General features: G+C 38.8%; 1 protein-coding gene across 12 annotated transcripts in view; it reads left to right on the top strand.

The window, feature by feature from the left end:
- The window catches only part of ARID1B (AT-rich interaction domain 1B), a 344407-nt gene that overhangs the window by 211042 nt on the left and 113504 nt on the right, over nt 1-19861 (top strand). For all 12 annotated transcript variants that reach the window (XM_081905095.1, XM_081905099.1, XM_081905094.1 and 9 more), the window contains one exon: nt 18584-18827. In XM_081905095.1, the coding sequence (XP_081761221.1) occupies nt 18584-18827 (244 nt within the window). The remainder of the gene's footprint in view (nt 1-18583; nt 18828-19861) is intronic.

Raw genomic sequence — 19861 nt, 5'->3', positions numbered from 1 at the left:
GTGGCTCCTCAAAACACTGTCCCAGAATTTAGCTTTATCATTTCAGAGACTATTTCAATATAACGTCTGGAAAAGGATGCCCAGTTGGCAGACCGCAAGGTAGATACAACGTCACCCCCACTTCTGTCTGACACACCAACCGTTTCCCATATTATACTGTTTTCTAGCAGTTTCACTTGGAAAGAGAAGAAGAATATTTTACAGTTGTGAAAAACAGATTACACACTTTAATGTTCCGTGTTTTCTTTTTGGTTTTATGTGGTAATCTCACAGTATTATTTTTTTTTTTAAAAAAAACTTTGCATGCTGCGCAACGCAAGTGGACCTGACATGAAAAGAGCTTTTAATCTCTCTGCCTTGCTTGTGGGGCAAGGCCCTCCTGGAGTGCTGGGGTGCTCTTGTGAGATCTTACAGGGCCATCAGAGTTTTCACGTGAGCATCTGAAGCTGGCTCAGCAAGCAAGGCATATATTGTGCCTGGTTTTCCTGGCTTGGAAAGCACTTTTAACTTCTCTGCCTTGCTTGCTCAACACACTGGCCCCAGAAGGCTGGGGCTGCTCATATAAGATCTCACAGGAACTTGGAAAGCCCTGTGAGATCTCTTGAGAGCATCCCAGAGCCCTCATGCCATGTGGGCCTTAAATGCTCTCTGCCTTGCTTGCATTTAACATGTAGAATTTCAGCCAGCCTTCAACCATGTACAGTGGTACCTCAGGTTACATATGCTTCAGGTTACATACGCTTCAGGTTACGGACTCCGCTAACACAGAAATAGTGCTTCAGGTTAAGAACTTTGCTTCAGGATGAGAACAGAAATCGTGCTCCAGCGGCGCGGCGGCAGCAGGAGGCCCCATTAGCTAAAGTGGTGCTTCAGGTTAAGAACAGTTTCAGGTTAAGAAAGGACCTCCAGAACGAATTAAGTACTTAACCAGAGGTACCACTGTATAGTTGAAATTGTGCAAGTTAAATGCACGTAAGATATGATTTTACTGTGTATTGTAATCTTCCTCATGATATAGATAGCCTGGTATTTGTATGTAGACTGCATGTCCTCCATAATGGGAAAATCCTCGCATAGTGGATTCTGCCAACTTTGTTTTGGAGTCTTTTTGAAACTTTGTGAGGCAGAATATACAGGCTCGCTGTTTTAAAGAGTAATGGGGCTCCTGAGAGTTGGACATCTCTGATCTAAAGCTATAGCTATAATGTTGATTATCTAATGCAGCTTTCGCCGCTTTTAGCAAGAAAGACCAGCTTTCCATTTCATTAATGCTTCAATCCTCAAATGCTCCCTTAATTTCACCAAGGTTGCATCAGTTCAGCATGTAAATAATTGTGCAGTAAATGAGACAACTTATTGGAAGATAGAAATATTAAAGAGACCCAGCAGGCAATGTTCCAATAACACTTTTCATTTCTGCTTACATCTATTATTTTATATATTGTATGTACATATACACAACCATGAGTTTCCTTGTCTATTAATGTCAAACTCTATTTAAAATTCTTCGTGTTTGGATGAGGTAGTTCTGATCAGTGGTTAGCAAGTAGGTTGGAGAAAGTTTGATAACAGAAGCTGAGATCATGATTGTAGTAAACTTCCATGTTTTAATCATATGAAATGGAATATTGGTTCTGTAGCAAAGTGACAGACTGATACATCAGAAAGCATGATAAATTTAGATGTGCAAAATAATGGGGGAAATGTCTTTGGGTCTTTTTTTTTTTGAGGTTGTGGTATTTCTCAAAAATGCTTATTTGATGTAGCTGACAAATCAAAGCATCATCAAGTTTGAGAAAGCATCATGTTAAAATATATAGGGACCCATCATTTGATGAGAACTGTGCTAGATCACAGATGATCTACTACATGGCTTATGATTTCACAGAATGGCCTATCTTCACAATTTGGTTCTCTTATATATCACTCTTGGGAATTTTGTGCATAAGCAACAAACTGTAAAAGCAGCTTTTATTCCCTAAGAATTGGTTATGGTAGATTCCTTATTTTGTAGTTTACATACCCATTTACTGTTATATGAAAATGGCCTAAACAGGATAATTATACCTGTAGGAGTGAGTGGGGAAAACAAAACCTAAAAACAGAACATTTTGTTAGGTTTCCCCATGTGTATTATGTGGGGTCAAGACCCAGTCTTATGCCGCTTAAACAATTGGATCCTGTTGACATGTAACAAATAATCAGCTAATTCGTTGCTGTGGCAATTGGCTTTCTGCCCAAACTGAATATAGATACTGCTGAAATCAGAGTGAAATCCATGCACATCAGTTGTTATCATTACCCCAAAAGAGAGGTCTGCCACTGGACTGAATCAGTTCACAGGATCAAACTAGGCAAAGAGATCAGAGCTTATAGAAGCCCCTAACAGTTTTAACCAGGGCTTTTTTCTGCACCTGTATAGCTACAACACTACAGTGGTGCAGAAATGCACCAAAGAGGTGCTGGAACTCCGTTCCAGTGAGTTCCAGCTGAAAAAGCCCTGGTTTTAATGGTATCATTATTAACATTGTAGCTCCACTTCTGTATTTTGGGGGGGATGTAGTAAGGTAAGCAACAAGAGTGTGCAATGTGCTATTAGAACGGTTTGAAACACTCAAGCCTTACACTTTTCCCCATCTAACATCTGTCACATTTGTCTGGTGCATTTTGGAGGCAGGGTTAATTTCTATTTTGAAATGTAATGGATGAGATTCACAATAGCCCTTCATGAAAAGCATTTCTTTTAATGCAGTGAGTAGAACCCTTATTTCTGCCACTTTCCGTCTCTAGCCCCCATGCCAACACTTATATATGTGCCACCTCTCACACCTTTGCAGTTCGAACTAGACTGATGTTGTAATCATGTATTGCTTGTGGGCTTCCCACATGCATCTGGTAGGCTAATGTAAGAACAGGATGCTGGGTCATTGCTCTGATTCGGCAGACTCTTCTTATGTTCTAGATGGCCAGCCTACTCTCAGGTGGTACAGGGAGTGGGAAATCCCATTTCTGCAACCAGAACCCCATTTATGCTTTTCTAGATCTGTGCCTATATATGTAGCTCATCCAAGATCTCAGTCTTTTTGTTTTTATGTTTCTGCCACTGATTGCTAAATGAGATGAATTGTAGCATGTGCTAAAAATTCAAAACCAGAGCTCAAATAGCTTGTACATGTGTTTTAAGTGACTTGATTTCTAGGCAGTTGTTGGTTTGGGGAGATGGATTCTCAGTTGATTTCTCAGTTGATTCACACTTAACAAATCCAAAGTATAAGAGCAGCATGACACGTCCACCGGCTTTGGCTTCGTCTTCACATTGTCAATACAAGTGGTATTCTAATGGCATTAATTGTTGTTGTTGTTTAGTCGTTTAGTCGTGTCCGACTCTTTGTGACCCCATGGACCAGAGCACGCCAGGCACTTCTGTCTTCCACTGCCTCCCGCAGTTTGGTCAAACTCATGTTTGTAGCTTCGAGAACACTGTCCAGCCATCTTGTGCTCTGTCGTCCCCTTCTCCTTGTGCCCTCCATCTTTCCCAACATCAGGGTTTTTTCCAGGGAGTCTTCTCTTCTCATGAGGTGGCCAAAGTACTGGAGCCTCAGCTTCAGGATCTGTCCTTCCAGTGAGCACTCAGGGCTGATTTCCTTAAGAAAGAAATGGCGTTAATTACATATATCTGAAGCACAGATACTAGTAGGATCCTCCCAGCACTCATTATTTTTACATTGTAGTGGACAATGGAGAACAAGTTGCCTACTGTTGCTGTAGTTTGTGCTGCCTTTCGTCTCTACACATTGTGGAAAGGCACATGAACACTTGCAAAATAAAAGACATTATAATTGCGGGTGGTTTTGCAGGCTTTCCAGCAGCTCTGTCAAATTGTAATCCAGAACTGAAAAGTAGACAGTTTCTGCTGCTGCTACATAAAGAAATCTGTTCCTGTAACACCTCAATCTGCTTGTGAATTGAATGTCCTCTGAAATAGAAAGTACAGCTTGCCTTGGCAGTAACAGATGTCCAACACTTACACTTTGTTTCAGGACATCTACAGCTCAGAACCCATTTTCTCTGCCTCTGGATGTGTTGCTACTAATGGACAATCTTGTTCTGAATTCTGAGACGGTGTAGACCAATTTGGCACTCTTTAAAATAAATACAGAGAATCTTCACTTGGAAGATGCTGCTCCATCTACTGACACTGAAAATGATGAGTGGTGCGTAATGAAAGGCTGCAGAGCCTGGAGAAGCAATTATTTGAACGCTACTCCCATCGTTACACATCAGTACTAGCAGCATAACTTCCTTGACTGGAAGATAGTCAAAATAAGACTGCAAGAAGGGGTGAAATTGATTTTACTTAAGCTGTATATAGGGAAACATACCTATATTTGTTAGTGGGATTCTCCCCTCCCCCGTTTCTGGACACAGAAGTTCTGTTTTGAAACATTGGCTGCTGAAAATGAGATCTAACCTTGAGCATCATGAAGTAAAAAAGAAAGACTGTTGTGAGCTGATGTAGCCAGGAGATTCTGAAAATGAAGAGTGTTTTTGGTCCTAATAAACTGAGATGGAAAAATATTTCAAATTATGAGGTTCCATCAGCAACTAAGATTCCCCCCCCAACAAAAAAAGCCTTATTGTTGAGTGAAAACTGAAACATGTTCTTTGCACGGTTATTCATTGTAGTTGGAGATGGGGAAGAAGAAGAGAAAATGGGGTGCCAAATTTCCATTGAGCTTTCACACTCTGCTCACACTAGTACTTCTGCAATTAATCATTATACATTGATATACAAAGCATAAAATAGAAAGAGTTAACTCTGTGGCTGACCTACGGCTTTTACTATGGGTGCTGCGGCTAAAGCAGCCAATGAACTAATTTGAATGCTATATTGAGCATACTCAAAAATAATTTGCACCCAGCCCCTGTACTGATATTAGTATTAGTGTTATTAGGTTGTAAATGGCTTCAGGACTTTTTAAAAGTGGGAAACAATGTATAAGTTTAATAAACTTAACCCAACCTACTGCTAGGCAGGGTTTAGTTTTAGCTTGGTCTGTACCTAAAATAAACAGTTAAGATTATGCACAACTGAAATACAAAGTCTAATTAAAATGAATTATGTAAAGTGCATTTGATATGTTTTCACATTTTGCATAATTTACTCTGCTTACAGTTTTCAGAAAAAAATACTTTAAAATTATTTGCAGTGGGTGGGGTAATAAATAGGAATCCAATGAGGTTTATTTTCCTGAGGGGGGGGAAACATTATAAATTTAAGGTATTAAAGCACACAAAGATTGAATATTGGAGGACAGGGAGAAGAAAATGAGCATCCCAAGAGAAGAATAAGGGTCATGCCCTAGCACAGGGGTCAGCAACCTTTTTCAGCTGTGGTGGGCCGGACTATATTTTGGAAAAAAAATGAACGAATTCCTATGCCCCACAAATAACCCAGAAATGCATTTTAAATAAAAGCACACATTCTACTCATGTAAAAACACCAGGCAGGCCCTACAAATAACCCAGAGATGCATTTGAAATAAAAGGACACATTCTACTCATGGAGAAACACACTGATTCCTGGACCGTCCGCGGGCTGGATTGAGAAGGCGATTGGGCCGCCTCCAGGCCTTAGGTTGCCTACCCCTGCCCTAGCAGCTTACTTCAGAGTCACTTGTACTCATAAGTAACTCTTACTATGTTTGATGAGACTTACTCTGTAGCAAGTAGGTTTAGGATTTCTGTCACAGATTGCAATTTTATACCAAGTTTCATTGGAAGAATCTTCAATGAGTTTGGTAGAACTTACTTGTGAGTAGAAGTGTATAGGATTGTGCTGTTAGATATCTTAGTCTATAGCAAACACTATGCTATCGTAGTATTACATCTTTATCTCTGCCCCCTGAACCACCCTGGAAACCACTGGCAAAATGGATTCCTCGTCTCCTCCTAGACATTCCCAAAACTGCAAAATATCTTCTGAATGGACCTCACTGGATTTCACCCTTTGTGATTATTGAGTCTGTACCTGGCTACCTATTTATTTTCAATGTTTTCCACAGCTCTTTTTAACAGAGTGAAAGCTAAGATTCTCAGGGTGCCAAATCATGTAACATGTCAGCTTCTTCACTCATGTGAAAACCACACATTTATGTAAACATGCACCCTTGGTTTTGTGCTGCCTGTATCATTCCCCCACAGAGTTAGGGATCATTTGCTGAAAGGTGAAAGGGGTTTGATTCATACACATATCATCAGGAATCAACAGTTGTGTTGCTTGTTGTCTTGTGCTAATATTACCAGAGATTCAACACCAGGGAAAAGAAAATTAGTAGTACAGGTTCTATAACACCTGTACAACATTACTGTCCATGCAAAGCCTTAAAACATTCTGTTCACCTTCACCAGTATGTAGAAATGTGGTTTGGAATATTATACAGTTTTTTTCTTCCATCTCCACGTTTCAAATACTACTATTATCTTTCTCTGTAACAAAAGTAAGTTAACACTAAATGTCATTTTATAATTGCATTAATGATCACACAGCTGTGCTTTCCTGGTATTATAATGGATGTCAGGATCAGTTTAGGCGCTCAGCTTCATTTTCTGCTCAGATGTAATTCTGATGACCATTATTGTAGTAAGAAAGTACAGCTTCTTGTTCATTATGGCTGAGGTCTGTCAGAGGCGTGTGAGTTATAATGAAGGCCACAGTGAAAGAATGTTACAGTTCTGGCTTAGCGTTTGCCTAAATTTCAGCTTCCTCTGCAGTGTGTGTATGTGTGCAAAAGTCTATCCGCCCACCCATTCACACATGCACGCTCTTTCATTTCCCAGGCTAAGAAATGCTTTCTTTATTTATGAGCATGTGAAATTCTGAGGAGGAGCACTTATACTTAAATGAACCTGCAAGCAGCCCATAGAAAAGCAAGTGCCTGCAGCGCTAATAATGAGAACTGACAAGGCAATCCTGCTGTGTTTATTTATGACCTTCTGCCTCTGTTAGCTCTTGTGAGAAATTCCTCTCTAGCCATAACAATATTGCTGTAGTTTGGCACTATGTTGAGAAATCCTATGGAGCCCCGAGGCCCACTAACTGGCAGTGGTTCAGCTCCTAGCAGATTGGCATGATTGCTTCTGATTTTACATAGCTTTTCATTTTTATTTACCCCTTTGCTTAATTCAGAAGTCTTGCTTGTTGCTTCAACACACTTTTTAATTTTGAAAAGCACAATTCAAAATAGGAGGTAGGAAATTGGTGGAATTCACCTTTTGTAATTCCTGATATTTGTCGTGTTATTTGCAGGGAATAATTTGGCAATGTTATATATGGGGCTTCCTTAGCTGGAGCCTATAAAGTCACAAGGCAAATTACATTAAGAGAGGGCAGGACTACAATAGGAACTATGCCTCACTTGCACAAACCTAATCCCTTTATCCTGACAAGAGCCATCAAGGGGTTAGGGGTAAATGTTCAAGCAACACCTCTATTATGGAACAACAATTACCAAGCAAGTGAGCATGTTTGCACAGCTCTTCAAATTCAGAACATCAAGAACAGGAGAATGAAGAAATGTGTTTTTATTCTGTTTTGCTGAAACTTCCTAATATTTTATTTTGAATGATGTGTGGGGTGTTTGATTATTAATTTATTCCTAATATTACTTATCACCATTTACTCTATATCTAATAGCTATTTATTAATACCTGACAGTATTGGGCAGTTTCATTATATCTTACTCCACTTTGTGTTTGGTAACATTTGATAAAAAATATCAGTTGACATTATGTTAGTGTTTGTAGTTGATAGTGTGTAGCTTGTAATGAATTTGTAATGTTACAGTGTAAATATTATTGAAATAAACGGTTGTATATTAGGATTGCTATTTTAAGTATTGTAATAATTGTGGATTGCTATCGTAATGCTGTTTGGTATGTATTCCTCTCACTGTATTAATTTATAGAAGGGTAACAGTGTTAGGCCCTTAAAGAAAAAGAAAAAAAGTTTTGTGGCATCTTAAAGACAAACAAATTTATTACGACTTAAGTGTTTTATTCATAGGATGAATAAAAAATTGGTTAGTTTTTAAGGTGACACGAGTATCATTGCTCTTCTTCCTGTGGTGTGCTTGTTGTTTTACGATATTTATTGATTTTCAAATATAACAAGACCAGCAACAAAATGTTGCAGTACACAATGCTCCCAGTTTAGAATTACAAACATTCCATTCTTCCCTGTGCCAGTTTTCCATTCTTCCCTCAATCAGCATTCTGGTGGCTACTGAGTATGCTCAGTCTTCATTAGCCTGTTTTTGGGTTCCCCCCTAAAAGTTTTTTCCGACTTATTTTTGTGCGTCTGCAAACAAGAATACACAAGCTGAATCATACCTGTGTCTTGTCCATCAGTAAGTGTGATTTTGGCTTCATAGCACCACTCCTGTTTGAATATCATCAATAAAAGGAATGAATATATTTGTTCACCCCCCATGCCATCATAAACATTATATGTAGCAGGATTTTTTGAACTTTGACCTAAGAAAAATCCTTAGGTTGAAAAAGAAAATCTCTCTGGTAGATTAGTGAAGTGTTTAGACCTTATCCTGATCATTTTTTTGCTGTAGTAAAGATGACTTCACTGTGTCAAAAAGTAAGATGAGGCAATTTTGCCTGATAAATAGCTCAGCCACTGATCTGTGACATTTATCCTGATCACTGATCCAGAATTACATGAATAAAGGGGAGGGTGCAGGACCATGCTGTCCTCCAGTGTGCTTTGAGGTCCATAAAAGATAGACATTAAACATTAAAAGAACCCTCCCTCCGTCCCTCCAGAAGCCTTCCCTTTGTGAGCCTCAAATAACACTACAAGATTCCTGTTCAAGCGTGTCTGAAATCCTACAGAAAAGCACTCCTCTTAAGGGCTGTGGGTACACTACAACAGTTTGCTGCAAGTCCACACTTGGTTCTTCTAATACTGAACATGATTACCCTATTCCTAGCAATATGACAGTGATTTTATGCTATGCACAGATGTCCCCAGCATATTAGCTTGTAAATTTAAATTTAAAAGAAAGAAAGAGGCAGCAAATAGCCCAGGAGCCATGGAATGTTGAGGGTGCCTGTCAGAAAAGGTGAGAGTGGCTTGGTTTCAGTCTGCGTATCTTGGTCATGAGAATCAGACTTGAGTGATTTCTTTCTGTGTAGGGTGGGGTAGGGTAATAGAATATCCCAGTATAGCATGGTGAAAGAGGATTGCTTGTTTCCACTATTTGGTCATCTGTGTCTGCGCAGTGAGGTTCCATTCTACCTATTGTGACTCATACTCATGATAAGCCATGAATTTGTGAAATCCCTTTAAGCATTTTTGCTGGTGACTGACCATCTCACGTCATATACTAGTATAAATCTGATAACAAAGTGTGTGTACATGCGCGCACACACACACACACACACACACACACATATATATATAGAGAGAGAGAGAGAGAGAGAGAGAGAGAGAGAGAGAGAGAACAGGGGTTGGACTAGATGACCCTTGGTGTCCTTTCCAACTCTATGATTCGTGAGAGAGAGAGAGAGATTAACAAAGCAGAGTATTTTTTATTTATTTGGCAAAACCTTTCAGCTTCCACCTCCATCAGCTGCTCCGATCAAAATGGAATGATGCTGTTTTCAAGGTGGCAGTTATAGAGCTTTGAGGATGGAATGCCCAGAAAGGCTTCATTCACTGAAGCTAAGCGATGCTGGCACTCTCCTCCAGGTTATATAACACACCTGGGTCTAAGTAGATTTTCTGTGTTTTTTGGTAGATACTGAGTAAATTTTTTAATGTGCTAATTTGTTTGCAGTTGCTATAGAATACTGGTTGTGTCTAGTTTATAGTATGTTGTTGTAATATAATGTAAAAGAACACATGATTCCAAATGATTCATCCTATTGTTATTGTTTCCAAAATTGTACATGATAAACAGGGGGTTTTTTTAGAAGTAAGACCCTACTTTGAAACATATTGTGCTGCTGTTGTTTTCTACTTTAAATGCGTATTCTTTATACTTTCTAGTATTAAAAAAGGGATATATGTCAGGCAGTACTTAAATCTGGTGTGCTTATGGTTCTTAGTAGGCTTTATGGATTTGTTTTTAATAGCATATGGGTCATAAGAATTTATTGTTTCATAGGTTGGAAGCTATGTTTTCCAAGTATCATCTTCTTTATGCACCTCAAGCCCTTTAGAATTCTCTTCTCATTGGGTTCCAGAATTCTGGACAAAACTGTAGCAAAATCAGAGAAGCTCCATAAAAATATAAAAAATGGCTTAATTTGAGCCAGTTCTTACCATAGTTTAGTACTGAATCTGTTTTCATTGTTAGGCCAACACTGCAGAAATACAAAATCCAGAAAATTATTTGGGTTCTTAAAGAATGATAAATTATTTCTTATATTTAATATTGCCCCTCCCAAAAAAGTGTAAAAGGAGAACATCTTTCTACAGAAACTCCCTTGTGCATTTCAGATACAGTGGTACCTTGGATTACATATGCTTCAGGTTACATACGCTTCAGGTTACAGACTCCGCTAACATAGAAATATTACCTTGGGTTAAGAACTTTGCTTCAGGATAAGAACAGAAATTGTGCTCTGTTGGCGCGGCGGCAACGGGAGGCCCATTAGGTAAAGTGGTGCTTCAGGTTAAGAACAGTTTCAGGTTAAGAACAGACCTCCGGAACGAATTAAGTACTTAACCTGAGGTACCACTGTGCTCTCCAAATGAATCATGACTAAAGAATGCCCCTGACACAAGGACCATTGGCGGGATCATCATACCTAAGCCTATCTGTAATTCTTGTTGAGATCTGTAAGATTACGGGTATAACTGCAAGGCATGCCATGGTATCTTTTTCCTTCTAAAATCTATAACTGTTTCAGTCGGTATGAAGAAAGATTCCCTCCCTGGATATATATTCTAGAGAATTGGCTCCTGTGGATGAAATTACACATTCAATTTTTTATTGAAAACCTCACCACATAGTGAGAAATCTGTGTACATCTTCAGTTTTTAATTTTAATCAGATTTGTAAAAATGTTAGAGCAAGGCAGTATATCTAAATTTATGATTTTCCCGCTTGCATTTTTGAATATTTGTATTCCTTTTTTCAGTTGCACAGGAAATTAAAAATGCTGTTAGCTAACTTACTGTCTAGACAATTAAACCAGAAGGGTATTTTAAGATTTCTCGACAAACACTGTTAGCTGCTGCTTTGTAGTAAAAGTTGGCCTAACAATTACAAACATGGATGAATTTAAATTGATTTATTGTAGTGTTTTTCACTAGGGGTGTGTGTTTGTTAGCTAAACTGTCAGCATTAAATCAGCATTACATGTGCTGGTTTCTGTTATCTCTATGACTTCTAAACATTACTGGAAAGATCCTGACTGTGTGTTTCTATTTCTGAATGCCACAGACAGCTTTTTAGATACATATAAGGGTTAATCTGAGTTTATTTAATATATACTGCCTCTCTGGCAAGGCATTCAAATGCTAACTTTAAATAATGGTTCACAATCTCATGGACACAGTACCATTTTAAAAAATTATAATAATAACGAGTGGACAGAAGAATGTCCATAAATGCTGACTACAGAAATTCATAAATACTGAATAATGACATTCAGTATCCGGAGAGAATTTAACACATTACCGGGTCAGTATGGATAATGGCCAACAAATGTTGGAAAATGTGAATTGATCAGAAATGTTTCAGAAATAGGAATAGCTTTCCTGCCAATTTTCTGCACTGCCTAGGAAATATAAAAAGTTCCCAAGTAGAGAATCCATCTTTTGACAGGTCTCCGTGTATATTACTTAATTAAAGTTGTCAGCTTTTGTACATTATCTGATATCACTTGAAGACTACGCTTCTTGACCAGTCAAGGTGCAAATTTCCCTGTGCATATTCTAGTCACATTCTTTGTGCCTTCATGTGAATTTGTGCTGTCACTAGTATTTGTACACTTTTGCCATTGAACTTGAAGTATACATAAAGTAGAGTGTGACTGACTTTAGTGATGTACTTGCTCAACACCATGTAGAATTAAATTCTTAAATCAAAAGAGATGCGGTAATTTATTATCTGTGATGGGGTATTTCTGTATAATTAGGCTGATAACTGTATATTGGTGCTGAAGGCAAATTGGTATTGACCAAATGCTACATGGCTAATCATGGCTACAATCTTATATTTAATATTTTCTGGGTGTTGTGCTTTCCTTATTATGTAGGATGGTATGCTGCTTTGTTTATGGCTGATTTTATTTTATAATGCACTGAATTGTTTCTATTATTACAGACATGGAGAGCACTTCCTTCCTTCCTTTAAAAAAGGAGGAGAAAGCATAATAACAGTGCTACTGCATTTGGCTGGCTTCAGTAGAAATGACTTATTACAATGAAATGTAATCAAGGCGGATTTCTAGGAATGTTCTTTGAGCGTGTTGCTTTACTTATCATAAGAAGTGTGTTTCTGTGTGTTTCTGTGTCACTTTCCCTCCCCTCAAATTCTCTGGTGAGTAACCTTGGGTTTCCTGATTCTCTGTACAGTGTTTACTGCCAACAACTTCCCCTGCTGACTGTGCTACAATTGCAAGTCTGTGAGTTATTTCGAGAGTGACTCTCCTGTTGAAGTCTGATAAGATCGTGTACCACCAGGAAGGCATAATATTATAATCCTAAACGCCACATGATCCTCTTCTTTTTTGCTCTTGTACTTGTCACATGGACAAGAATAAAGGTTGTGCGTGGTTGGAAGCAGAGGAGTAAAGAGGAGATAGCCGTAGATAACACCCTTACTAAGAAGTATAAATCCTGAACAGGAACGGCTTGGTTACAGTAAAGCTTTTATCTGTAAACTAGCTTTGAGGACCTGGTCATGGTATAATGACTAACATAAAGCACAGGCTGACACATCTTTGGAGTAGCAGATAGATAGGTAGGTAGGTAGATAGATAACCCCTTCCAACTCAGTCCCAAAGTTTTAACCCTAAGCAAAGCACTAAAATAAAATAAGAAGAAATGCGCTGTGTACATGAAACAAACGGATATAAAAAAAGAATAGTAGTCAGCAGTTCTTATTCCCAGGAAACCAGTGCCTTGCCAAATGCATCCTCTGAGAATGAAGCAGACTCTTTGGGCATGCCTTTGGGGATGTATGGGGACTTCCTTCCCTTTAAAGGATCCCTGCAATTACCCAATCTGCCAAGTTTCCAAAAAGATAAATGGAAGCACTGTAGCTTGAAGGTGTCTTGGTTTGAATGAGATGCAGTAAGTAAGGTCTCTTTGTTCTTTACAGGCATTGTAGATCTGATTGTACTTATAAAAGAAGAATAGAGTTGGTGCCCTGCTGACTAAATTGTCCTCTGGAGAAGTATTAGTTACAAAGCTTCTTCATTAACAAGGCTCCCTGTTTAAGCTACTGTGGAGTAGCTTAGTGCTTAAGCTACTTCTCTTATTTGCTTCTTTCTAACCATTAAATTGTCACACATATATGGTTAAATAGGTTTGTGACAAATAAATGTACTATTGATTTTGAAAATGTATGTGTGCATAAAGAGGCCAATACATACAGTGACACAAACATAAAAACAAATCTCTCATATTGAATAATTTGCTATGTTCACCTGTTATGTTACTATGATCATTGTCAACAGGAAAGAATTGTTGCTCTTGCTATTCATTTATCTGAATTATAAATGTAACTTGACTAGGTGGCAGTGTCATTTCTGTATATATAGTGTGAGAAACAGAAATAGAATGTCAGGTTTTTGTAAAGTCACCATCTTGAAAACAGTAAAGGCAAAATGCACTTAATTTTGAATATGGCAGAGTACATAAAAAGGTGAAAGGAAGTTTGGCTGATGTGTGTATTCTGTTTTTTATTACATATTATATGTGATTGTGTGTATATGTGACAGAGAGCAGGAGGATAGTACTACTATATGTATATTGTTTGTTTGTTTGTTTGTATGTATGTATAGTACATATAACTGCTGCTGTATGAAGCACTATATGTACACAGACATTGAATTTTCTTATGAAAGTACATGTCTAAGAAATCATAGGAGTAGGTTTTCATATATGAGAAATGCATGTATATCAACTTGTGCACAATTTTTTGGTAATAGTTTATTGCCACATACACACGTGGCAAGTTGCATGCAGATGTTTATAATATGTATTGAATTACACATAGGATTAACACAAATATTATTACCATGTGAGGAATTTTATCTTGTGCAGTGTGGTGTTTCATATATGCCAGTTTTACATTTGATCAGGATAGGATAAATATATTGATTCACTTGTGCAGAGAGCTGACTTTTTTTCCTTAGCAAAAAAAACCATGCTTTTTTCTGTACTAATATCTTTCCATGAGAAGTTAAATGATCTGCAAGTTAGCCTTGTAGCCTTGTAATATGGGAAAGAAATCCTTCTGGTTTATTTTTATGGAGAATGACATACTGGTGGGGTGGGTAGGGATAGTTTTTAAAAGAGAGCATAAAGCATTTGAAAGCTGTGCCTGCTTGCTCTTCACTTCCCGGCCCCTGCTTCTTCTTTTTGGACACAGTATAGCTCTTCATGCAGAACGGCATCACGTGTGCCCCTTTTGATTTTATGAATGAGCTGTGTCAGATTTGCGAGGAAATCCCTTGAAGGCAGGCACTTGAGGAAATGCCTGGGACTTGTCAGTCACTCCACCCCCATGGGGGATTAGTAAAATGAGAAGCCGTAATGTGACCTGATGGGGGGAGGAAAAAGCCACTCTATATACCTTCCCCCTCCCTTCAAGCTTTCCTCCTCATACGCCTTCACTGAGGGAGTCAAAGATAAATGGTTGCATTACAGTGGACTCTTGGGTATTGCCTTTATCCCTGAACTGCAAATCATTTTATCCTTCGGTATGTTACATACTTAATAACATTTTCAAACATTACTTGGCCTTATAAAACAGGTTACCTGCAGTTCAAAAAAATGTTATCAATTTCTTGGATGCTGTCTGAATGGAATGGCTACCCTAAAAGCCATATTGTGCATTATTGTAACATGTTTCCCTTGGGGGGCACATGATTTCTTTCTTTCTCTTTTTTTACAATGCACAAGATCGGTATTCATTTTAAGCAACTGAACCTATCTTGAGGGAGTTTGTTTTCATATTTTATTATATTCTTTGTAGCCTGTACTTGTTTTATCAGCAGTTTCTGTTGCATTTGTTATATATTTGACTTTGTCAAAGAATGCCCTTTATTACATGAAAACAAAACTTAGTGTAAATGTTTATCAATAGGACAAATATACTTCTCTAGAAAAAAACACCACTCTGCTTTATCAAAGTATCCCATCATGATTTTATACATAATAATTAGCAATCATTTTTTAAAATACATACTGAACATATATCTCTTAATATACCGAAATTACTGCTTCATGAATTTCTGACTTCACTGCACCTGATTGCCAAGTTCAAATAATTCACAAAAACTCATTTTCTTAATTGAATTGATCCTGGCATATACCACAGCTCTGTCTAAAACACTACATAATAACTTAAAAGTATCAATTGTAGATACTTCAGTATTCCTATTTAAAAGAATAAACTTTAATTAGAAAAGAAGAACCTGGGTAGAAGATTCTGTGAGGTGAAAATGTGTCTTCATTACAAATGGAACTTGTTAAGCTTAAAAAGGCTTTTTCAACAGTAGTACACATTCATCAGAGTTTTGTGACATGAAGAATGTTACTTTGATTTTACATTTCACAAATTCAACAAAAATATTTTCTTTATCATCTTCTACTGAAAAGCATTCCCAATGTGGCATGCTAACAATGTTTACCTCTTTGGCCCTATAGTGTGTGTCTACTCATACTCGTATTGTTGTATTTCCTGGTGCTGAATGCATTGACCCCAACCCAAAACAGGTGCTCTAGTTCAGGGGTCAGCAACCTTTTTCAGCAGGGGGCCGGTCCACTGTCCCTCAGACCCTGTGGGGGACCGGACTATATTTGGGGGGGGGGTGAACAAGATGCTATGCCCCACAAATAACCCAGAGATGCATTTGAAATAAAATGACACATTCTACTCATGTAAAAACACACTGATTCCCGGACTGTCTGCAGGCCGGATTTAGAAGGCGATTGGGCTGGATCCGGCCCCCGGGCCTTAGTTTGCCTACCCATGCTCTAGTTCATCAGCAAAGCGCTTGTGTGAGCTGGCTTCACAGATGCATCACTCTCAGGGGAGATCCATGAATGCTCAGCAACATCCACAAGGGCCAGGAAACAGATATTTTGGCCACCATTGCCAGCTGTGATTGACATAGGCACAAAGAGCAGGTGTGTTCTCATTTGAGGGCACAAGGTAGCCTCCTTAGATTGTGCCCGTTACATGGAAGTAAACATACTGATTATAATAATAAACCTGAAACCGCAGGAAGGGATTTGTCCAATTAAGCTTGAGTCTAGTGCTGAACCTTTTTTTTTTTTTAAAAAAAGAGCATTCTATCCACTAGCCTACCCCATATACAATGCTAAATCATGGTTTAGCATTCTGAGAAATATCAGGAACAGATGCTGGGCTTGCAGAGTCATATCCCATTTCTGTACACACAAAGCAAAGAATGCCTTTTAAATCAGGAGTGGCTAACCTGTCACCCTCCTGATGTGCTGGACTTTGTCTCAAATCGGGCCCAACCAGTATTGACAGTGGTCTGGGATGCTGGGGTTTGTAGTCCTACAACATCTGTAGGGCCAGAGGCTTATGTTTCTCCCTGTTATATCTGAATACAAATATAATGTACTGGAATCCTTTAACACTATGTCCTATTTACTCTCAGCAGCAATGGATTAAGTAAAACAGTGCCAATAGAATCTGCCAACTCCACTGGCACCAACCAGCCATAGCTTTGCTCATCGACTGTTTCCCCAGGGTACCTGTGCATGGAAGGCATTGTGCGACATTAGCTGAATTAGAGGAAGGGCCATAATTCAGTGTCAGAGCACCTACTTTGCATGCAGAAGGTCCCAGGTCCAATCCCTGTCATCTCCAAAACCCTGGAGGGGCCACGTAGTTTAGACAGGGGGCAGAGAACCTCCAGCTTGTGGACCTGATTACCAAAGCTGTTTTCTCCAAACCATGCCCAAATCCAGCAGGGCTCTTTGCAAGCCCCGTGCTCCTTGCAAAGGGCTGGCTCAGTACTTTGATGATCTGCTAAGCCCACCTCTCAAGCTTAGTCAGTCAGAGTAAGGGATGCTTCACTTTTGCAACCCCAATTCCAACAATGGAGATGAGGTGCGTGGTGGGTTAAAACAAAATCCAGGGTCCTGCAACAGAGTACCTAAATACACCCTAAGTCTTCTCATGTGTTATGTTCCGTCACCATGTTTTCCATCACCAGAGCTTTCATTTGTGCATTCACAGCAACATGCCACAAAAATTTCTGTATGAGATCTGTTTTTTCTTTCTGGAACTCATAGATTGGCTTCTGAATTAATCAGAATTGTATCCTTTGATGTGGCTGGGTGATAGACAAGAAAATGAGGAAGCGTTTGCATTTGATTCTGTGATCCAATGGAATGTTTTTATTATGCCATCATTTTCTGTTATGTCATCATTGAGAGTGAGAATAACCTTTGAAGTAACGTAGGGCTTCACTCTGCCAGCTCTGTGCATTTTTTCCTATTTCACCGGCATTGTGATTGTACACCACTGGTGCAACTGGCATAAATTCACTACTTGCCATAACTTTGTGTTCTGTTGGTATAGCAGAAGTGATTGCTATGTTTCCAATATTATGCCTTGTGGTTATGGAAAAAAAAATGGAACCCCTGAAGCCTGAGGGGTATTTCAAATAAGCTCACTGTATTTACTATAGTGGCATGTAAGCAGCACACCAGAACAAATCTTGCATTAATGTAATTTGCTAAGGGATTTGGGTCTTGCTTTTTCTATCTGATTTTAAAGTGAATAAAAGTACTGTACTGCAACACCAGCATCATATTCAAAAACTCACCATGTATAAATGGGTTAATAGGATAAACAATTGTACAGGACAGTCATCTAAAAAACTGCAAAATAAAATACCGAGAACATTAAAATATGCACAAATGGACACCTGTGAGTGTCCTAGAAACCCAGGTAATATATATATAGAGAGAGAGCTCCATGAGTGATTCACTGGGGTTTTAGCAAAGGTCTAACTTGCAGCCACATTGTAGTAAGAAATAAGGTAAATTGAAATGTGAATGCGTTTCCCCTCTAACAGCCTTGACTTCCTAGGAAATATGACATGCCTGAGTGTGTGTTGCACATTTGTTATGCCTTTATATTGTGGGGTGGCGTGAGGAAAATCCAAACACTGCTCCATTTGTTTAAAATTTTAGCCCCTTCTTTTCAGCTCAAGACAGTGTTTCCATGACATCTGTCTCAAATTGAAAAATGTCCTACCATCTTCTGCTGTTCCACATACTTTACCTTGGATATTGGTTCCAACTGCTCCTTTACCAATTTCCCCCTCCCCTCTTTTTTCTCAGGATTTATCGGGTTCCATTGATGACCTGCCCACAGGAACTGAAGCAACACTGAGTTCAGCGGTTAGTGCATCAGGTTCCACCAGCAGTCAAGGGGAGCAGAGCAACCCGGCACAGTCGCCTTTCTCCCCTCATGCCTCCCCACATCTCTCCAGTATCCCTGGGGGGCCTTCCCCTTCCCCTGTGGGCTCTCCCGTTGGAAGCAACCAGTCAAGATCTGGTCCCATTTCTCCTGCAAGTATTCCAGGTAAATGGCGGGCTTAAAAAAAATATCCATCTAACCTCTACTGTTTCATTTTTAAAATGTTTCCTTCAGCATTTGTATATGCTTTGCACTTTCCCATCATGGGCAAAGATCACATTTTCAATGTGCTAAATAATTCAGACATTAGATGAATTATCACATTGTGACATAAGATTTAAGTATCACACTGTCATTATAGAACTGGGTTGTGCAGGAGGTATTCTTGGTAGTTTGCTACACAAACTGGTCTCAGGCATCTCAAAAACATTGATTATGGGTTTCCACTACCCCAAAGGACTTGAATGAAGGGACTCAACTTGTCTTAAAATGTTCCTGTCATGTGACCTTTCTCTACCTTCAGTCAGTGCTGGATTAGTCATTAGCCCAAATAAACACGTGCTTAGGGCATCAAGGGAAGGGGAACACCACAGAAATTTTCTGTTGCCAGATTTTTAACATTAATGGTCAAAAATTGCTCAGCTGAGCATTCATTTTCCCAGTTGAAATACATTTAAAATACCAACAGAACAACCATGCAGCAAGGCAGGCTGAAGACCTTATCTCTACTAAGTATAGAAGCAGATGTGTTACGTAAGATTAGTTTTGAGAATCTGATCAAAGGTTTTGCAATTAGAAAAAGTAGGAGGAAATTCTTCAAAAATAAATAAACTGGAAGTATACACAAATAAATATTTTCCATTGTTTTGTTGGTTTTGTTTCATTTCAAAAAGCAAAATTTTATTTTACAGTTTGTTATTGTTTATATTTTGAATTAGATATAGTTTATATGGGGGCACCACAATCTTCAAAGTTGTTAGGGCCTCTAAAGGTCTTAATCTGGCCCTGCCTTCAGTGAATTTTCTCTTCCTGCTCATCCTACCTTATTTGTTCTGACCTCAATCCTCTTGTATTACCACCTGTTATGTCTTGCTATGAGCATCTCCATGTGACATAGATTGGCTTCCTCTATCATTTTCTCTCTAGCAAGTCATTGTAAAACAAGCAGCTGTTGTGTTGCTGATAGCTATGACAAGACA

Source organism: Podarcis melisellensis, assembly GCF_964234715.1.
Source record: "Podarcis melisellensis genome assembly, chromosome: 3".
In the NCBI taxonomy this organism is placed as follows: domain Eukaryota; kingdom Metazoa; phylum Chordata; class Lepidosauria; order Squamata; family Lacertidae; genus Podarcis; species Podarcis melisellensis.
Note: the sequence above shows the minus strand (reverse complement) of the source record. Positions and strands in the feature narration are given on the sequence as shown.